This window comes from Aythya marila (genome assembly GCF_965140915.1).
Source record: "Aythya marila genome assembly, contig: HAP1_HAP1_SCAFFOLD_227, whole genome shotgun sequence".
Classification (NCBI taxonomy): Eukaryota; Metazoa; Chordata; class Aves; order Anseriformes; family Anatidae; genus Aythya; species Aythya marila.
In genome coordinates this window covers 223,953-245,426 of record NW_028136689.1, presented here as the reverse complement: position 1 = coordinate 245,426, position 21,474 = coordinate 223,953, and the positions used below count along the sequence as shown (strand labels likewise).

General features: G+C 42.5%; 2 protein-coding genes across 2 annotated transcripts in view; both read right to left on the bottom strand.

The window, feature by feature from the left end:
• Nucleotide 1: 1 nt before the first annotated feature.
• LOC309891517 (ubiquitin carboxyl-terminal hydrolase 42-like) lies at nucleotides 2–6,635 on the bottom strand (the record flags this gene model as incomplete). The annotated part of the gene is made up of 12 exons (XM_082785877.1): nucleotides 2–718; nucleotides 926–1,067; nucleotides 1,531–1,631; nucleotides 1,826–1,966; nucleotides 2,344–2,455; nucleotides 3,374–3,456; nucleotides 3,988–4,058; nucleotides 4,215–4,282; nucleotides 4,487–4,589; nucleotides 4,749–4,859; nucleotides 5,456–5,656; nucleotides 6,407–6,635. 12 exons carry the CDS (start codon nucleotides 6,633–6,635, stop codon nucleotides 2–4), a joined length of 2,079 nt encoding a protein of 692 aa, XP_082642003.1.
• Nucleotides 6,636–8,096: 1,461 nt separating this feature from the next.
• Nucleotides 8,097–21,474, bottom strand: part of LOC309891516 (ATPase family AAA domain-containing protein 2-like) — a gene marked incomplete at both ends in the record, with an annotated part of 76,653 nt that continues 63,275 nt past the window's right edge. Inside the window, one exon of the mRNA XM_082785876.1 lies at nucleotides 8,097–8,108. Coding sequence (XP_082642002.1) covers nucleotides 8,097–8,108 — 12 coding nt within the window. The remainder of the gene's footprint in view (nucleotides 8,109–21,474) is intronic.

The following is a 21,474-nucleotide window of genomic DNA, read 5'->3' as shown; positions in this document are numbered from 1 at the left end:
TCTATGTTTCAAGCGATCCATTTGTTTTAGAAAAGAACATCTCAGAAGGTTTAACAGGTTCAACTCGGCAAGTGGAATCATCAAGTTTCAGTCCGTTTTCTTTAGATTCAGTAACTAACCTAATAGCACCATTTAGTGAATCTGTTTTTGGCAGCTCATGCTGGGATCTTCCTTTGTCAGCATTCTGACAGGAAGAATTGGAATGCTGCAATGTACGGACTACCTTTCCAACCAAAATTCCATTAGAGGACATTGCATTGCATTTCAAATTCCTTTGAAATAAGCCCTTTGACTCCTCCTCAGATTTTCCTGAAGATTCTGCACCATAAGGGACTGTGTTATCAGAGCTGAGTTTAGGATTTTCATTCACTGTTGGCTCCACAAAAATTTCATCAGAAACTTTTTTGTTTGTTTGCATTTGCTTCATTTGCATTACCGAATTTGTAATTGTGGATGAAGGAACAGCCTGGTAGAGATCTTCATCCTCCACAGCACTGCTAAGAAAGTCAGGCTGTGACACAGTCTGACGAGCAGGCAATTTATTGTGAATACTGATGGTGATCTTCTGTTTTCCTGACGTATCAGTAATTGAAGGCCTGGTAATTGCCTGGTTTTGAACACAGGCCATTGGTGGTGCTGAAGATGGCCTTTTTAGGGTGACACCAGTGGTCTTTGCGTCCTCTTTTATGGATCCATTTCCATTTAAACGGCTTGAATTCTGTATTTAAAAAGAAGAAATTGCAAGATGGATTAACGCAAACACTGCATGTAACATTTTGAAACACAAAACTCTCCTACTGAGTGTTTCTACAAATGGTCTTAACACCTAAAAAGATGCTTAAAACCAAACAAAAAACCCCACACCAAACCCCAAACCCACTAGCAGTTTGGTGCCGTTATCTGCCCTCCCGCTTCCCTGAATTACCTTAATCATATGAGGAAGAAGTCGTGGTCCCAGAAATCCAGCCTGCTTACTATTAGCCCCCTGCTGACCAGGAGGGAATGAACAGGGATAAGATGGTGCTGGCAAGTAAAACGCACGTTCTCCAAGTGTCAAATCATAGCGCCTTCAGAAAAGAGCAGTGATCGTAGTTTAGTTTTTCTTTCAGCCTACTCTTGGATTAAATCCCATCCTATCATTTTAGAGGAACAGCTCATACGATATGGAAGCCTTCTCTACAGAAGGCTTCGCCAAGACTACAGACTGAAAAGTAGAGAACAGTCTTCCTACTAAGACTATCACTTGCAGAGCAATAATTCATTCTTACACCACAGATGACCTTCATTTCTCTCCTTCTCTAAAGTAGCCAGCTACAGATAACACATAGATAGCAATTTACACAAGTGCTGCAGTTTAAGGCCAAGCAACAAAAGATAATAAACGACACAGAGAATTTCAGGTTAGACAGAACTGAATTAGACAAATAATAATCTTCTCCCGGGATAGCAAGAAAAACACTTGCAAAACAGAAAAATATCAATAACAGGAAAGTAAATCTCTTCTGAACACAATTTAAGATTTGTTATTACCTGATATAAAAAAGTATGTAAGCTTGCTGACCAAGAACTCTTTTAATGTCAGTACGCACTACTTTAGCATCATTCATCTGATACCAAAGTCCATTACCAGCCTGCAAATAAAGACAACGATTTCTTTAGGTGAATTGCACGTTTTCCAATTGAAATCACGGATAGGAACAAAATACACACATGTCAAATAAAAATATAATGAAATCTTTTTCCCTAGAAACAGTAGCTGCTAGTCATGCTTTAATTGGTTTGCCAGCACAACCTTTACCCTGTTAGAAATGCTGTTGACTTCTACCTTTACATAGCATATATAGTGTCCTGAGTGACAGCTGACACTGTGATGTACCAGCACCGCGTATAAGGCATAGAGCAGTGGTTCTCCCATTGACTGCGACATGTAGGCTCTCAGGTCCAAATACTCCGGATATTTCACCTCCTAAAGAGACATCAAGAAGATAGAAAAATTATCCCAGAGTACTTCGTGGACTAGCCAGAGAAAAACACTTCCAAAAAACACAGACTAGAATTGATTTCTAGAATATATTTCTAGAATATATTTCTTGATGCACTACAAATAAGTCTTCCCATAAACAACGGTTAAGACTAGAAGTTGCAGAGAACTGTTTCCTGATGAATCAGCCTTCTCAGAGGAAAGCATATGCTTCTTGTCAAGCGGGAACTTTATTGATATTAAGAGAAAGAATAAGCCATAGTCGTTAGTCTACAATTATTGTCTGAAAATATTAACAACTTTCAGCTTTGGGGGATGTCCCATTACACAATGATATAGTTGCATTACAGTGGTAAATATACCTTGTTGATCTTTCCACCTGTGAAATCTGCAAATCTTTTCAGTGATATTGTGAGAACCTTGGAAGAACGGTGTATGGTAAATCTCTTGGACGCAGGAACCATCTTTTTACACCTTAAAAACAAGCAGAGATAAGTGTTTGAAGGCATCTTCTTTTTTCGCCCCCAAAACAAACTCCTTTTAATGTCTCACGCATGCCTATGCTATTTGAATGATATTTACTTGCATAATAGGTTGGTCTTTTTTCTTTTCATAAACCCATGCACTGCGTGTCAGGTTTGTTAATACACAGAAGAAGGTCAATTTTCCCAACAACTCAGAGCATAGCGGGAACAGGAATCTCTCACAAAAGGGTATGACCAGGTTGGATGGCAAGGTACCATTTCTTGGTCTACAAAAGTGGCTATTTGAACTCCAATCCTGGAAACATTCTTTCAGCTTTCAAGGGAAATACAAATACTGAAAGTGGAACGAGAAAGCCTTGGTCCCCAGGGCTAGAAATTGCAAATAATCTCCAACATAGGTTGACTATCAACATCAAAAATACAACAGAAGCACATGGTCATTCTACAGGAGGGAGACATTTAACAGTAGGAAGTCTTCATGTACTGAGCTTGTCTGGAAAGACACTGAACCCATCTGCCATCCTTTGAAACAAAATAGTTCAGTTTGACACATTGCCCGCTCCAAGGTAGGACCTACGGTGTAAGCAGTGAAAATTAGCCACTAGCCCAGAGAACAACGGAAACTGGGCAGTTTACATCAAGAAAAGTACTGTCGAGAGCTAATAAATAGAAAGAACAAAAGTAGCTCTTTTTGAATTCTGATGGCAAAATACAAGCCAGAGAATTGCAAACCCATAGGGAATGCCTATGAACAAGACTTCCCCCCTCCAAGGAAACAAAAATCCAAGTCTTTTATAAACTTCCACAAAACTTGTAAGTAGATCCAAAGTTTAGAGGTAGTCCAACAGAGTCATGCAACATAGAAAACTGACGTCTAGGATTAAGACCTAATTCGTCAAAATCTTACTCGCTACATTTATAGCAATTCTCTCCATCCAGCTCTTCAGGTTTCACAAAGAGTTCCAGAGCTCTGCTAACAGACGAAACCGCCTAGAGCAGCGAGAAAGAAGAGCGTAAAGTCACCGTAATTCAGAATTCCAGAGACATACTAGTAGTTTATAAGAGAATCTTACTAACATACTCAAGCGATCTACTAGGAGCACTGTCAAGAAGGAGGCAGAAAGAGCATGCTCAGCATTGACCTCACCTGGAAGGCATTTGACTTTGGAACAAATACTTTCCCAGTTGCCTAGACAGCATCTACAGTGTGCTTTGTCATCAATGCTGGGGACAAATTCATCAGTCTAACAATTAGATGTATATTGAGGTAGAACAACAAAGAAGTATGACAGCATTATAATTTTTGCAGAAAGAGAATTCTTTCCCCTTAAACCCAATGCAAACGTGGAGACTATTTACATGGGTTCCACAGAAGGACAAAGTCCAATCCACTTCCTTAGCACCACCAAGCTCTTATGTTTTAACATTATATGTGGTTTGGTTTTTTAAGTTAAACAAGTTTAATTTAGAAAGTTATGCATGTACTTAAACATCATGAATTATATTTAGAAAACATCTTACCTTTATATCCAAAGTGATATCAAGAAATGCCTCATACGTATCCGAAACTGCTTTGCAATTCAAGCACTTCACTGGAAACAAAATATAAATGCTTAACATTATGTGAAGGAGACTAACTGTCCAAATTCAAGTTGTTGACAGATACTACTTTAGACAAACTACAGACTGCTTTACTACCGACAAAAGACACAGATCAGTTCTAAGGACAGGAATATTTTTTCAAGTACCTCTCGATCTTAGAAATCCTCCAAATATTTGATGAATGATGGTGGTAGCTTGAGAAGATCTGTCCAATCTGGAAATAAATTATAATCAGACCTCAGAAGATTTAAGGCACAGAGTTAACTCTTCAAAGAGTTTGATGAAAACCAAGGATGATGTAGACTTGCGTTGCTGATAGTAAATAAGGCACTAAAAGGTGCTAGAGATCATTTCTGAGAGTAAATAAAGGACTAGAAGGTGCTAGAGAATGTATGAAAGTGAACTTGTTTATGCTTACTCGGTGCTTCCGTTCAAGCACGCTTCCTGCATAGCATCAACAGTATAGCGCAAGAACTCGTGTGCGTCTTCTTGACTGCCAAAACGGAAATGTTGTCCTATTCCTAAATAAGAAGATGATAGTATTGACCTCATTTAAAAATGAAATCATTCTTGTATTTCTAAAATCTCTCTTCATTGGAGTGTTAAAACCACTTAGACACATCAAATAATTATTTGAAGATTACAAGCTATCGAAAAGAAACACATCTGAAGCCACTTACGACTGAGATTACTGATAACATGTGTAGGCTCGATGGCATCAACAGTGCAACGCAGGGCCTGGTTAATGTGAGTCTCCATCGTGCACATCATGCAAAAATCTTGTTCACGACCTGAAGAGTGAAAGAGCAAAGCATCCCAGTCCAGCGAAATATCCATACCTACAAACATCTAAGTACAATTTAAACTATAGATACAATATCCACTCTCCTTGCTACATTCTATTCTCCCAAGATGCCAATGTCCCAACAGTCTTGTAACATTTCATTTCACACAACTTGACAGAAGAAAAATATCCACTAAGCCTGTATTCAAATGCATTTTGTGATGAGAAATCTAAAAGACTACTGCAAAGTCGCAGTTGTAAAGGCTGACAGGAATGTGAACTCCACAGGCTGCAAAATGTATTACTCTCTAAAATTACTACTAAATGTATTACTGTCCAATGCACTTCATTATTCCCATGAAGCAATAAATGATCCTTTAATAAACAAACAAACAAACAAACAAACAAATAACTAAATAAATAAATAAAACATGGTGCATTAATTGCACTCCATATGCTATTCGGAGCCCACTGCTAATACAGTGCTCAAAGCCAGCTGCTACAGGTAAAATCAGGCAAATAAGCTTATCTCACAGAATCACTGCTGTTCTTTCACCTTCAGAGCTATCCAACAGATTCAAAATACTGTTAGAAAGTACTCACATGACTGGCTGTGCTCAAGAGAAAGCATGTAATTGGCAAGTGGGGGTGTGTAGGTCAAACACTGTAGAGTAGCATTAAGAAAACATGTGTTGCCAAGATTGTACAGGCCAACTCCAACACTTTGTGTTTCTCGCCAATCCATACAAATCTTCTCAGGTGGAAAAAGAATGCTCTGTGGCGGAGCAATTCCATCATTAACGACTGCAAGAAAGTTAAATTTAAAAAGAGATCTTGTTTGTTTGTTTCTAAGAAAGGTATTTAAAAATATACTATTCTGCAGGAGCACCTAGAGGAGCTAGCTACAATCCAAACCAGAAAAACTTATTGCAGACAGCTTTAATACCACCAAATTCAAATTGGCTGGTCAACACAATGTTTTGGGGAAAAAAAAAAAAAAAAAAAAAAAAACAATTTTAGTCAACCATTTTAATTCTTCTAAGGCAAGGCTAACTGCCATTCTGTTTGTAGCACCTAATGCCAAGTTCCTCTCCATCTATAATCTTTAACCTGATTAACTCAACTACTGTTTTTTTCCTTATTATAACTTAAACCACAAACTTAGACTTGAAATTGTACGGTAAAAACGTAAAAACTAGGAACTAGGAATGACGGTACCCCTACAGATACCAGATTTTTTCCTGAGCAATGTTATCCTTCAAAAAACCTGTGAAAAATGGAAGCTGTGAATAGCAACAATCAAACACTTTTCTCTGCAAAACAGAAAAGACATGGAGGAATCTGTGCATTACAAAAAGCTCCCCGTATTTCTCTGTTGACTGTAAATATATCAAAATTAATTTCTGTAACATCAGTCACTTCAGTTGCCTTAGGGGATTCGCTTTTCAAGTCTTTCTTCACAGTAGTCCCCTTCTCTATCAGTGCAACAAGTAAGAACTGCATTTTCTACTTTTGCTTTGAAGACAATGGAGGCAGGATAGAACGCACACTTACTTAGATCTCTTGGGGCAAAAGCCTTAGATTTTTCAGATGATCTACAGTAAATAGCACCTCCACGTCCTTGGGCCACAGAGACTTGGCTTGAATCTTCTGCAGGCACTATCCGGCCCCAGTTGGCGGTGCGTGACATCAGTATTTTAGGACTTGGTTTCTTGGATTTGCCAGACCGCCTTGAAGAGGGCTTTTTAGGCTTTGAAGATTTGGGCTTCTTAGCTACGGTCATTGTTCACATCTGCAACAGAGACAGAAGTTCTGGCTGATGTAAGAATATCAAGAAGCATTCCAAGAAGAAAAGAGTAACAGAAGTCCTGTCACTTAATCTCAAAGAAACAGCCTTAAGAACTAAATCGCTGGTATGAATGATTTAAAAAGAATCCCCAAACTAAACACACAAAGTGAAAATTTCCATCTAAACTCTATCAGTATTACTTTTCGCTTCTGCAGAACTAGTGGCTGATGCCATTTCTTTCCCTTCCGTAGGATTTTAATCCATTACAACTCTGGAGTCTTTTTAATATAAAAATGTAGAAGACATTCTCTGAGGGGAATCAGTTATTTATTGATTTCCGGAGTTGCGCAATTATCTGTTAATTAGTACCTATGATCTAATAGATAATTGTTGCAATTATCTATTGCTGGCATTAGTAACGGAACACTATTACTTCACTGCCTGCGTTTTTCTGTTTCGTCTGCACAAAGGTACCCAGAACTCACTGCTACTTTTCTTCTGTCTTTCCAGGGCTCGCCCTCTACCTCACTGTCTACTGCACCAGTCATGAGGGGTTTGTTGTGATTCTATAATGAGCCTAGCTTTTAAATACACCTTTCATGGGCGTCACTTGGTGATAGCAAGTTAATCTGTGAGGGCTCCTCAGTCTACATCATGCGGTCGCTTTTTCCAGGTGAAAAAGCGGAGCTGTAAGTGGCAGTACACTAAAGCCCTGGCACGTTGAGATCCAAGAGGAGAGATGTTTGGCCCTCCTTTTCACTCCTGGGAACCATATACCTCAAAACCCACAGAGGATGGGCTATATCTCAGAGAAATCTTGGGAAAGGAGAGCATGAAGAGCATGTTTGCAAATTCATTTCTCCCTGGGCTTCTTCTGCTTCTCCAAGAAAGACGAGTTTGAATATAACTTTGGCAGCAGTACTTCTGGTGTTTTACTCCTACCACATTTAAAACTCCTACGACAAACTGAAAAGTTAGACTAAAAAGCAGCTCTTTCCGTTCTCCTTTCTAAAGTTGCACGCTTTCCTCATGCAAAACAACAGGGGAATGGAAGCTAGAAACGGAAATGCTGAATGTAAAACAAAACAAAACAAACCTCAGCCCTCCAGGACAAAAGCCAATAACTGCTACAAAGTCCTTTTTAAAATGCTGATTAGGTTTCAAGGTGATACCGCTTTAAATAAGCGTAGTTGTGTGTCCATAGGCAGAAGCTGAATAATGACAGGATGAACTTCTATACTTCATGTTTTGTTACTGTCTTACTGTAGCACACAGGGACTTGTTACCTTTAGGGAAACCACTAACCTCATGGAGGGTTTAAAACATAAGCTAGTTTGTTATACCAAAATGACGGAGAGAACAAAGCATAAAGTGCTTTCAGATTTCTAGCACGCCTTGATTGCTGTCCATTAAACTTCAGACACGTTAAACAAAACACAGTAAATAAGAAAACTCCTAGTCCCACAGCTGGCAAATTGTGCGCAGAGGTTATAATTAGAACTTTTTTGCCCTGACGTTTTACATTTAAAATTGATTTTAAATCCATTCTATACACACTTTCCATTCCTGAAAAAACAATACGCAAACCTGACAAATGCATTTACATGAGAAATGAAGTCGTCCTTGTCCGATTGGAAGACTAAGGTGACAGCTCCTGGGCTCAGGGATAAGCTCCGATCTTCACCAGTGACAGCTCCTTTTGTAGGATTGAAAGGGAAAATGTTTCAGCAACACATTGGAAACATACTTAAGGGACAAGAAACAAAATCAAGACTGCAGTGAGAAGGAGAACAGAAAAACAATATTGGGGGGAAAGGAAAGGAAAGGAAAGGAAAGGAAAGGAAAGGAAAGGAAAGGAAAGGAAAGGAAAGGAAAGGAAAGGAAAGGAAAGGAAAGGAAAGGAAAGGAAAGGAAAGGAAAGGAAAGGAAAGGAAAGGAAAGGAAAGGAAAAAAGAAAAAAAGGGAAGGGAAGGGAAGGGAAGGGAAGGGAAGGGAAGGGAAGGGAAGGGAAGGGAAGGGAAGGGAAGGGAAGGGAAGGGAAGGGAAGGGAAGGGAAGGGAAGGGAAGGGAAGGGAAGGGAAGGGAAGACCTTGATCTTTATACTGACCAATGAGATAAGCCTTACACATTTTTAAGTTTATTTTTGACAACTGATTGAGGTGTTACCAGGTATTAAGTACGATTCAAGAGCAAATATTAACACTAGAAAGAAGAAATCCGATCCACCACCACTGTTTCAAAATACATCCATTTCTCATTTGGAGATGACGTCTCTCTGGCAAGGTAGTAGAAAAACTGTAAATACCGATAGAGCTTCCTCTCCCGATGTTCCATATACATACCGATGCTGTTCCTACACCTACGCTCTGAGCATAAATTTATGTTGACATGAGTGACAAGAGAGGGTGTTACTCCTCTCTTTGTTTGCCTTGAGAGACACACCTCTTGTCCATTGAAAAGTAAATTCAAGATTCCAGATCACTTAAGACAGTTGCTATCCCCCCATTCAGAGTTCTGCAGCAGCACTCTTCAGATGTGTTTAGCAGTCTCTTTAGAAAATGTTATCACTTAGGACCTGCTTCTCAGTAGGTCCACGTTTGGCCTCCGCTTAGCAGAGAGTCAATCCCAGCTTAAGCTTTCGTACAAGAGCCCCTTCACGAAACGGAGTTGAACCCTGACATAACTGAGTTGAACCTTTAACCTTGAAGCTTCCTTAAAGAAGAAAGCAGCACCCAGGCCAGGAAATAGAAATTAATCGTCACTTTACCCTGAAACGCAGTGGGCTATTCTGTGCTGGCAGGATTGCTGCCGGGCTGGCCGACGAGGCGGCGGGCAGCTCCCCGGGGCCACAGGGCCTGGCACAGGGAGCCGCCGGGGGTCTCCAAGGTCCGGGAACAGCGGCAACAGCGGCAACAGCAGGGACAGAGGGGACAGCAGCGACAGCAGCAGCCACCTCAGCCGGGGCCGTCTCCACAACCGCCACAACGGCCTCGGAACGCCGCCGAACTCGGAGCTCCAGCGTGACGCCTTTTGAACCTGGCCGCGCTGCTCATGGCTAAAACCAGAGCGTTTCCTCCGGCGTGTGTTTACTGTCGGTGCCGGATCGGCCCTCACCCCGAGCTCTCCCTGCCGGGAGGGCTTTGGGGTTGGGGTTTCCCTCCCGCCGCCGCCGCGGGCAGGCCCCGCGCGCAAGGGGTCCGCGCTGGGGAGCAGCATCTCACCCACGGCGAGAGACAGAGGGCACGACATGAAAAAGCCCCGACACGAAAAAGCCACGACATGCGGCCGAGGCGGCGGGGAGACGGCTCTGAGGGAGCTGCCACTTCGCCCCGCCGTCCTCCCCTCCCGGGCCGCCCCGCCGAGCCCCGTGCGCCTCAGGTGCTGCGCTGAGGGGGTGGCTGGCTACTGAGACAGCTGCCCAGGGCACTGCTCATGGCACCGAGCCTGACGGAGGTCAACAAGTGTTGAACAATGCTCTCAGACATCGGGTCTCACTTTGGGGTGGTCCTGTGTGGAGCCACGAGTTGGACTTGGTGATTATTGGGAGTCCTTTCCACCTTGGGATGTTCTCTGATTCTAGGTCAGCAATCCAGTAGCTGATGAGAAGTGTGGAGTCATTCAAAGGGAAGAGAGAGCACAACACTTCTCGTTTGCAGAAGCGGCTATTTGGTAACCAAACCGATGATTCCTTTGCTTCTAGAGCAACTAACAGCAGGGATCCGCTTTACAATGGAGGGAAAAGAGTCGTTGGCATGTCATGTGAAGTAACCTTCAAATCCCAGAGGATGATTTTGTTGGAACTTTATTCAGCTGAAAACACGGAAGCCTTGCTTCTGCTTGTGTTAGTTACAGCTCCAGTTTACTTTGGTTGGGAGGGAAGGCATTCCAGGCTAATGTGCTGTACCTGTTCCTTCAGCTCATTGTCCATAAACGGAGGAGCAAACGAAATCAGTTTAATCTCCATTAAATGCAGCAGACAAAGCGGAGTAGAGGGCGATCTAGCACTTAATTTTTCCTGTAAGCAGGAAACCCAGAACTCAACAACACTTTTCAAATCTTGTCCTGCAGTAAATGACCAGCTGAGTGAAGCTTGCATTTAGAGGATGTGCTCCTCCAGTAGACGGAAATAGCTTTTCCTCTTCACAAGTGCAACTGAGTGGTGGACTGGCAGCTACGTGGTTAACTAGTTGTGCCAAAGGGGTTGTGTTGAATGCACAGAAAAATATGCAGGTCCCAACAGTAAAGGGTTGTCTGTAGGCATGACACTGAGTACAGATGTTGTCTGCAGGTTCGTGCAGAGTGCACCGCGCCAATAAGCACCCAGAGTCGGAATGCACACGAAGGTCTTTTAATTATATAATTACTTATAGAACTCTGCAGAGTCAGGTACTTGGCCATCTTTCGCAAAGCAAGCACACCTCTGACTCGAATCACCGTCATTTATACACAGGAAACTTGTGAAAACTCTCTCTTTGGCTCCTTTGGATTGGTTATTACAGCTCACCTAACTTATCTCCATTGAGCTTGTGCATTACAGAGGAATACTGGGGGGGAGGGGGAACAGGAGAGGGGGGACACACACCGAATCCCACATTAGCATAGATTAGCATTTTGACAGGTGTGATTTTTAATGTGCTAATGACCCTTAATGAGAAAAAGGTTACTATAGGTCAGTCTGGAGCTGGTGTTCTCCTTCCTGTTTTTTCCCTTTTAGCCCTTCTCTTCCTTGCTTCTGCTAGCTCAAGGCTACCTGTCTCTCTCCTTCTTTATTTTCTCAGCTAAAAGACTGCACAAGCTACACGCCTCCCTATTTGCTTCAACATTTCCTTGGTTTTGTTTTTGTTTTTTTCCCAGCTCTGGGACGACACAGGTGTGGTTTGATATTTGCCAGTATAGCTAAAACTCACGCCAGTCTGCTCACGCACAATAAGTAGTAAGATTTAAGGACTGGTTTCATCGGCTTCTTCCATACTAACATCCTTCTTATGTTTTAGATATGCTGGAGTTAAATCAACACTAAGTTACTACTTGTGGAGTAATCGCCTTAAGCGACTAGGCATCATAAGCACACCTCCATCCCAAAAGCTACCCGCCTCCAAGGTGCAACCACCCCTCACTGAGCACGCCCTCGGAATTTCTCAGAGCCTGTACCTTTAAACGCAAGTGAGATCATTTCTACCAAGCACAACCAGGATATGCATGACTAGAGTCACTCAAGCTCCACCTTAAAGATAGAAAATAATATCAATTGCTTTAAGAGAAAGGGGATGTTAGGGAAGATACTATCAGGAAGGATTCCTTCTGACATCACTCGACAGGCTGAGCCTCTCACTCCCCCACCCCCACTCCATTGGGACGCCGTGGGGTAAGATCTGAACGCTTGCTTATACCAGGCGTCTCTGTGGAATCTTAGAAATCTCTAGAGTTTTGATGCTTTTTAATGTCTTAATACCTAGGCTGTGTACCTGTGCATTTCATGCATGCTAGCTTGCTTTTGCAGACAGTGAATTTATCACTGACAATCCAAAGAACCTGTGTACCTGTCGCCGTAAGAAATTGCACTTAATTGCATTCTTCCTAGCTGTGAGAGTTCTCCTTGAATGCGACTAGAGCGAGGCCATACTGCGTTGTTGGTGAATCCGTGACCGTGATAGTTCAGCACCCTGAATCCGATGGGACCCATGACGGTCAATCGGCTACACCCCTTAACGCGACACTACTAGACGAAGAAGATGACAGGGCTTGCATGCACTGCATTAGGCTTTGCATGTGAAAACACCCCCAAATAATTTCACGTACATTTAACGTTTTTAAAGGGAAAAAAACAGGAAGGTGTAGTCTCTCTGTAAGCTACAGCCCTACATAGTTAAGGCATCAGCATTCATTCCTTTGCTTGATAGCAAAGTATGAACATACAGAAGAGTTAAATATTTTCTTTGCATTCTTAAAGGCGATTTTTCAGACTTGGGCTTCAGTTGTTGGAGTTGAAGAGATCAGTAGACATCCTTACTTTTACGTTAAGACCAAAATCTTTATCTAAGATTGTGTTATCGAACGCAACTAAACTCCCACCCCCACATGTTTTTTTTTGTAACTTCGCAATGATCTTGCTGCAGTCCCACTCTGATGGTCTTTCAGTAACATGCAAACTGCCGTGGCAGATTCTGTTACAGTGCTTTTCTATTGACAGTGTGCATAACACTCAAGGTAAAGCCCCTCATTTCGCAGTGGGGACATAAAGTGTTTCTTTGGACCCTGCTGCTTCTGTTAGTACTCACTTTTTCACAAACTTGTTGAACCTGAGCCGTGCCTACTGAGCCAACGAATGCTTTGATGACACAGTATTTTGTCAAAGCAGTTTTGCTTCTTGGAGCTACAGAAGCAGCTCTGGCTACGTGATAGGGAATTGTGCTGCATTGGCAAAACCAGACTTAGCTACAGACTTACAACACTTGCTAACTCGATCTATTTCAAATCTCATTTTAACTTTAAAGGACAATCAGTTTTGTGGCTCCTGTCTTACTAATTTGCCTTGTTTTGCATGGAAGGGCAGCCTGTGAATGTTTTGCTTTATTGCATGCTTCAAAAAAAGGCTGAGGAAGAGACTGGAGGAACCTTTTCTATTCTATGGACTTTCCCCCGACAGTGTGGAATTGCAGGCTACTTGGATGAATGTTCCAATGTGAGTAAGGGAGCAGACCTCAGCCAAAGGAGGTGGAATCCTTGCTTAACAGTATCAGTGTGGGGACATCTTTGCTTAACGGGAGCCATTTAAACTCTTCATAGAAACAAAATAAGCTGGACATCTTATGCTTGGAAAGCAGTATGGTTACACAGCTGCTAACATAATGACTTGAGTCTTCTGCTCTGCAACTTCAGGTTTTGTTTTCAAGAAGTGCATACATCAGTTTAAGCTTTGGACAAGGAGATTTGCAATGCAAATAGTGATAAACCAGAATCAGCGGCGCTGACGAGTGTAATGGTGAAATGCAGCAAATCAAGTATTCCTGGAGAAATGTGAGATTACAAAACTAGCAAGCCATGAAGCACTTTTGTTGTTGTTGTTGTTTTCTAAATCAATTCTTATATGCTGAAATAGCACCTTCAAGAAAATCTGTTTATCTAGCCAGGTAACGGTGTCTCCCTGTAAACAGGAAGGAAATGCCAGGAGCAGCCATACCTCTTTGCTGTCAAAATAAAGAGCAAGTTGAGGCCAACATCATGCCATAGTGCAAAGGCTTGCGAAGAAAGATCATTCTAAGAGGTCTGCAAGAAAAGATGACTTACTTTGTCATAAGTTTGTCAAATAGAATGGACGAGTTAGTAGTCGAGTACCGACTGTGTCCGACTCTACAGCTGCGGCGCAGCTCCAAGTCCCTGTTTTCTCCGTGGACTCGTCTCACAGTTTTTGCACCAGCTCTACTCCTCAAGGTTCTGGTGACTGAAACGCAGAAACAAAGGATTTTGAAACAGTGAAGATGGGATTCTCCTTATTTCACCGTTGCTCTTGTAAAATGGAAACAGACAGACAAAAAAGGCACCCTGAAGTGGATTGAGTTTTCTTTACATTTCAGATCAGAAGTTGGTGTCACAACCACTGCATTCCACTTCTTTATCGCTCTGCACGTTTAAACTGTCTACTTAAAACTAGGACCTGTAGGGAAATTTTTAAAGAGACTGAAAGCTAGCCAGACAAAAACAAACGTGCAACTTTTGTTCCATGCAGGAGGGAAATCTACTCCACTTATTTCTGTCTTGGAAAAGTGAGAACAATCAACACCTTTCTCTAAGGTGTTTTCACTCCATTCATGTCAAACTGTATCTAACAGTGCTCAAAACAAACACTAGGACATTGCAAGCCTCTTCCTAAGAGGTGTATGTTTGATTACTCTGTTTATGCATGCAGCACTTCCATTTCCTGCATTAGGATCTAACAGCTCAAGGAGGGAAGAATCGTTTCAAGAGAAACACCCAAACACCACATAACTCAAACTCGTGCTTTTTAGAAAAAAGCCTGCCCATTGTTTGCCATACAGCACCCTTTGGCACAGGTTGGTTGCTTGCACTGTCATTAAAAGAGCCAAGAGGACAAGGGGAAGGGAAGAGCTACACCACTGTGCCGCTAGGATCAAATGAAAGCCATGGAGTGACCAAGTGCCATCCTCTTCAGTAACCAGCGTAAATAGGTATCCCGGGGACTTACAGCCACTTACCTGTGCTATATTCTTTTTTTCGTTCCAATTTTGGCTTTCTCAACTGCCTACATTAAGAAAGAGGACAGGGCAGAGAAGGGAGAAAAGACTTGTTGTATTAGACCCATCAAGGATGGGAAATTTCACCATGTTTACAAGCCAGTGCTCCATGGTATACAAAGAGAAGCCTGTAGGCCTCACGCAGGATCCACATCCCAAGTCTGTTGCGTGCCATATACACGCGGTTCTGTATGTACCTACATTTCCTAGCTTGCTCATGTTGAATTCTCAAAATTATGAGCAATAGCACCCAAGTGGAAAAGATACATGTCCGGGTTTCAGTTAGGACAGCGTTAGTTCTCCTCCTAGTAGCGGGTAGGTTGCTATGTTTTGGCTTAGAATGTGTGAAAGGATGTTTAGAAGATTGCTGATACCACCCCGATGTTTCAATTGCTGCAGAGCAGTACTTACAACAAGCCAAGGACCTTTCGGTGTCTCACTGTCCTACTGGCGATCAGAATCGGCGCACAGCAACAGCTGCGAGGGGACAGACTCAGGATGGCCGACCCCAACTGGCCAAAGAATTCTATGCCTTATGGCAACACGCTGCACCATGGATAGGGCGGGGCAGCCGGGCTGCTAGGGGTTACGCTGGGCACTGGTCAGCGGGTAGTGAGCAACTGCATTGTACATCACTTGTTTTGTACACATTACTAGTAGCAGTACTATCATCATCATCATTATTATTATTTTCCTGTCTTAATAAACTGTCTTTATCTCAACTCGCGGGCTTCACTGTCCCGTTTCTCTCCCCCATCCCAGAGAGGGAGGTGGGAGGGTTGCAGAAGGGCTGTGTGGTGTTTAGCTGCCGGCCGGGTTAAACCACACCACCACCTCAAAGGGGTTGGGGAAAAAAACAGGTTTGTTTTAGAAAAGCGGAAGACTTTCACTGAGAAGAGGGATGCTAGTTTTAAGGTACTGGTACACCATCAGCATGCTCATAGGCCTCTGCTGATTTTAGCCGGAGGTTTATCAGGCCACAACTCACTGCACATGCTTTCTCTCTTGCTTTTCAATCTACAAATTGAACAGAGATTGAACATATAGAAATACAGTACCTTGAAAAGCATCTTCTCTTGACATTTCCCCTCAGTATCGCCATACTTTCTTCAAAGCTGGAGACTGAACACCGCAGGATGCTTTTGCTCATTGATCTTCAACGGTGTCCGTTGAAACATTCAATACTGGGAGAAGAATAATCCTAGGGAAAGAAGGAAACAAGAATATATTTATGTGAACCACGTAGATTCAGATAAAGAAATTCTGCCTCACGCAAGTTTAATTGACCCTCCTGACTTGGTAGTGGGGCAACTAATGGCAGGCAGACACTGAAACGCTGCTGTGCTCAAGAAAAACCGGGAGAGAAAAAAAAAAAAAAAAAAAAAAAGCTTTCAAAACTAAAGCTTCCCTTTCCCCACTGTTTTCTTGTGGATAACTTAAGCTTAATATCCTTGGCAAAAAGATATTGCAGCAAAACCTTTACCATAAACTTAGTGTTTCGTGAAAAACTACAACAACAAAACATTAAATTCAGTTGGAATTTTTTTCAATAAATTCAATTGGAATTTAAATTCAAAACTTTTAATTCAGTTGAATTTAAATAAAAAAAAAATAAACTAATTAATTTAAATTAAAAAAAAATAAATTCAATTGACTGTTCAGAGGAACAGTCAAGCTTGACATTCTACATCCTAGAATTAAAATCTAGTTTGAGTTTTTCTCCCATCTCCAGACCTTGCTAAAGATCCTTATTAGGAGCTCTGTCAAAAAAAGTGAAAGGCTTGTTATATCAAAGCTTCGAACCCTTCTTACTGCCCTTGACCTTCTTCACATTGCTGCTCCTACAAGGGTGAGCACTATCATTTTTAGTACGGGAGGGAAGCTGTCATATCCTTGAGTGGGGGGTCGTTCTGTTTACAAAATGAAGTTCCAGTAAGAGTACATCAAATGAACCAACTTTCTTTGAACTTTAATTCATCACTATATTGAATGAATGACCTCTGGATTTCTCTCTCTCATTTGGAAGTCAATTTGAAAACAAAATACCTCTGCCATAAAGAGCCAGGCATCAGAGACACCTGTTGCGCCTCAAGAACAGAGAAGGTATGAACGACAAGAGCAGCTGAATAAAATGCAACTTGCCATTAGAAATGGGTGTACTGGCATCTACAGGTGCCGCTGGCATCTCCTCATTTTCATTACTCTCTTCATCTGGTTTCTCGTCTTCAGTAGCAGGGTTCTGCTGTGGTGACTTGGAGTTGTCCCATGGAGCACACGCTGCAGAGGTGCGACCTTGCAAGAAAGAATAGATACCAAAGATCTTCGTCATGCATTTTCAGTTACAAATGCAGAGACAAGTCTTCAAATCCTTAGCGTTAAAGCACGTACCTCTTTTCTCACGAGATTCTTTAATTTGTTCACAAAGTCATCTAAACTCTGTATCCATTTCGTTCCTCACCATTGAGTATGCAGTGTCTTGCAAAACATAGGCGCTGTGACGATCTGAAATTTTACACACTTTAACTGAATGTTGTCTACCAACCAATGAAACTGTTTTGATCACAGAAGAAAATTGCTTTCTTCATAGGTTGGTTCCGAAAGGTTCTCTCAGTGAATATTTTCAGCATAACAACATCGAAGTTAATTAAAACAAAAGCACAAGTTCCTTGGGAACACTTATATCACAATTCCATGCCCAAGTAGCAAAATGATAAAATATTTACAATGTGGTAAGAGATGTTCTCTGTGGACGTCCAAAATCATCTAATCCATCCGAAGTCTATTGTCCGCACACAGCATTTATCCATCTATACGTTCGACAGATTTTTTAAACTAGGGCTAAAAAGCACATCCTCACCTGTAGATCTTTGATCCGGGTAGTACTCTAAGGCATTGTTACAGATTAGATCGATGTCCTTCAGCTAGTCTCCGGCAGCGAGGTACTGGCACGAGTCAATTTGAGTCAGAACTGTTGAAAGATCCATCGGCTCTTTAATCCTTGTGGCATAGTCAGGTACCTGCAGATCAAATACAAGCATTCAGAGGTTTTCTTAACCTTGCACACTGTCTACCAAAATTATTCTGAAAACTTTAAATAAACGACTTCCTAAAAACTCTGAACATTTGCGATGCATCAGAAGATGCTGAAATTAACCAGTTTGCTTCTCAAAAATGGAAGGGCTTTTTCATTTTTCATTAGAGCGGCCACGAGAGGACAACAAGAAGTAGGGAGGTCAGAAGCACGTGCATGGTAGAGAAGAAACACTGAGGGTGGGAGATTCATTTCACTTTGCTTCAGAAAATCACAACAGTGAAAGCTGAGCAAGCCATCCGGCATTCTCTTTGTTGTTGACATTGAGGAAAAGGTGCATGAATTGCACCTGTGAAGTACCTATTGCAGGCATCTACTTTAGAATGAGATAACTGGGCCCTGAGGTGCTCATTTCTTCCCTCAGACCAGAAGAGGAGCCTAATGACCAGTTCAGATGAGGACATATGTATCTGTCTAGATTTTTCACAGCTCAAGAACCTAGGAAAAAAGGGGAAGAAAAACCAGTGGAGGCCCACATGAAGACGACTTTGCTGATCCCCAGGTATATTCAAGTTACATCTGTCTTTGACATATACGCCCCTAGTTTAGGCTTATCTCATAAATTAAGGAGAAAAAGGCATCTAAGCAGCCAATTGGAGGAAAAAGAAAACACACTGCACTTATGGTTGATTCCTATTGAGGAGTTCCAGATGAAACAGAGAACAGGATCTCAAAACTTATTTTTACAAACTGCTGCTCCTATTCCTGTTCCCACAGGAACTGACAGTCCAAGAAAGGGCTTCAGACTTCACTCAAGTAGTCCTGTAAATATGTAGTGGGTTTACGTGGCAAGGTTTTGGTAGCAGGGAGCCATAGGGGTGGTTTCTGTGAGAAAGATCTAGAAGCTGCCCCATGTTTGGGAAGGGCCCCATTGTTTTCCAGATCCGAGCCAATAAGCGATGTTGTTTTGCGCCTCTGTGAGAGCATATTTAAGACAGGGAAAAAACGCTGCGCCACACAGCAGCCGGGAGAGTCAAGGGAGTGGGAGAACAGCCTTGCACCAAGGTCAGTGTAGAAGGAGGGGGAGAGGTGCTCCAGGCGCCGGAGCAGAAGTCCCCTGCGGCCTGTGGTGAGGACCATGGTGAAGCAGGATGTCCCCCTGCAGCCCATGGAGTACCACGGTGGAGCAGGGTTCCATGCTGCAGCCCGTGGAGGAGACCACGGTGGAGCAGGTGGCCCTGCACCGACGGAGGCTGCCGCCTGTGGAAGACCCCTGCCGGAGCAGATTCCGGGCCGGACCTGTAGCCCGTGGAGAGGAGCCCACGCAGGAGCAGGTGATCTGGCAGGAGCTGCTGCCCGTAGGGGAGCCAGGTTGGAGCAGTTTTCTCCTGAGGGATGGACCCCGTGGTACGGACCCATATCTGGAACAGTTCTGGAAGAGCTGCTGCCTGTGGGAAGCCCACGCCGGATCAGTTCATCAAGGACTGCATCCCGTGGGTGGGACCCCACAGCACAGGGGACGAGAGTGACCGAGAAGGAGCGGCAGAGAAGAAGTGCTGTAGACTGACCATAACCCCCATTCCCCGTTCCCCTGCGCCGCTCGGGGGGAGGAGGTGGAAGAGGGTGGATGGGGGGGGAAGGTGCTTTTGTTTTTTTTTTTCCTTTGTTTTCTCACTTCTCTCGCTTGTTAGTTGTAGGCAATAAATCTTACTATCTCCTTATGCCGAGTCTGTTTTGCCCGTTACAATAATTATTGCGTGATTTTCTCGTCCTTATCTCAATCCTTGAGCCCTTTTCACATATTTTCTCCCCATTCCTCTTTGAGGAGGGGGAGTGAGAGAGCGGCTGTGGTGGAGCTCGGCTGCCCACTCGAGCGGAACCACGACAAAATACTGTTTGTAATTATAAGGAAAGATCTCTGTGCTTTTCAGTGCTGTGACACGCCTACATATCAAAGCTTTTTCACGAGCAAACTGTGTTGGCATTTGGACTGGCTTTTTAGAATGAAACCAGGGCTTTCAGCGAATAATCCCATAAGACACATTTGAGAGTCAGCAGAAGTAAAAGCACTGCCTCTGCTTCTTGCAAAATCCTAACAGTGCAGCCCTAAAAATAAAGTTGAACCTTCCCCAAAACGCTGAGAAATACGAACACTGAGAAGTTACAGACACACACGGATCAGCACTACTTTACCTTCTGTGGGTCAACGGGCTTTGCAAATTCCCTGAAACGTCTGTCAGTGGCAAGTCTGCGAGTAACGTCCCTCAAGAAAATTCTAAGGTCACGCAAGGTATCCTTCTCTTCCTCCTCCAGCATCCCTACTTCTTCCTCTTGTGGCTTCTGAGGCTCAGCTGGTGGTGCTACAGGCACAACTTCCAATGTCCAATCAACTTCAATTCATCAGGAAAAATTAGCCAATTTACAGTACTCAAATACAAGCATACGACAAATTACTGACAGAAAATGACCACCAAAGCAAAGACCAACGAGCTAGTAACTTCGATAGGAAAGTTTCAGATGTACTTCTCATATCCTCCTCACCTCTTTTCTTTACAGGAGGCTTAGCCACTTCATTTAGAATTAGGTCCTCAAAAAAAGGCTGCTCTCTCTGCCCTACCAGGCAACTCAATATTGCACACTTCTCCAAATTCCGTATTAAATCATTTTTGCATCTAAAGCAGAAGGAGGAGAGACATTTCAGATTTAAGGCCACAAAAATTCATCTTCTATTCCAAAAAGAAGAGTACCTTTTCAAATTAAAAATAACCTGAAGAACACAAACTGAAAAAAGTTATCTTCCTGGCCTTAAAACGCTACATTTTCACAGGCTGGCACGGCAAATTCAAATATCACCTTTAAGAATCACCTGTAGAATTAAAGCTCGCTGAAGGGATTGTACGCTACACTGGTAAAGTAATGGCTTTCACCACATCCAACAGCGCCTCCTTTGTATTTACTTGCCTTGCTGCAGCCTTTACTTAGAACCTTTATGGCTATCGAGGGAAGAGACAGGCTTCAGCAGACAAGTGAGGGCTTTTTGCTGAGTTTTTATTTCTCTACCAAAAGGTGTCTGAAGTAGCTAGTACCTCTACGTCTTCCTCCATTTTCAAGTTCTAGTAATAAAAGGTAGGTGAGGAATTTCACTACTTATTTTAGAAGGAATTTACAGCCTGTACAAAAACTTCTGTGGGAACTCAAGCACTTTCAAAGCAGTTGATAATAAACACGTCTAGGTAAGACCCGTTCTCTTCCCCCAGTGACTGAGACCAAATCATCAAAATGACAACAGCGTGGTCCTGTTTTGGGCACCTTCCCTTAATATAAACTCTCAGAAGTCAATGAAGTTCTGCACGTACTTTTACTACAGTTTATTTAGGAATACAACTAGAATTCGATTCCAAAGTTACTTTAGCAGAAATTGGAACTCAGCTTTCCAGCTTGGAAAGCTTTGGCCTATATGAAGAAAGAAACTGATTTATTTATTTATTTTTAATCAAAGTGTTTCAATTCTCTACTAAATTGCATTATTAGCAGTTTACCCAACATAGCA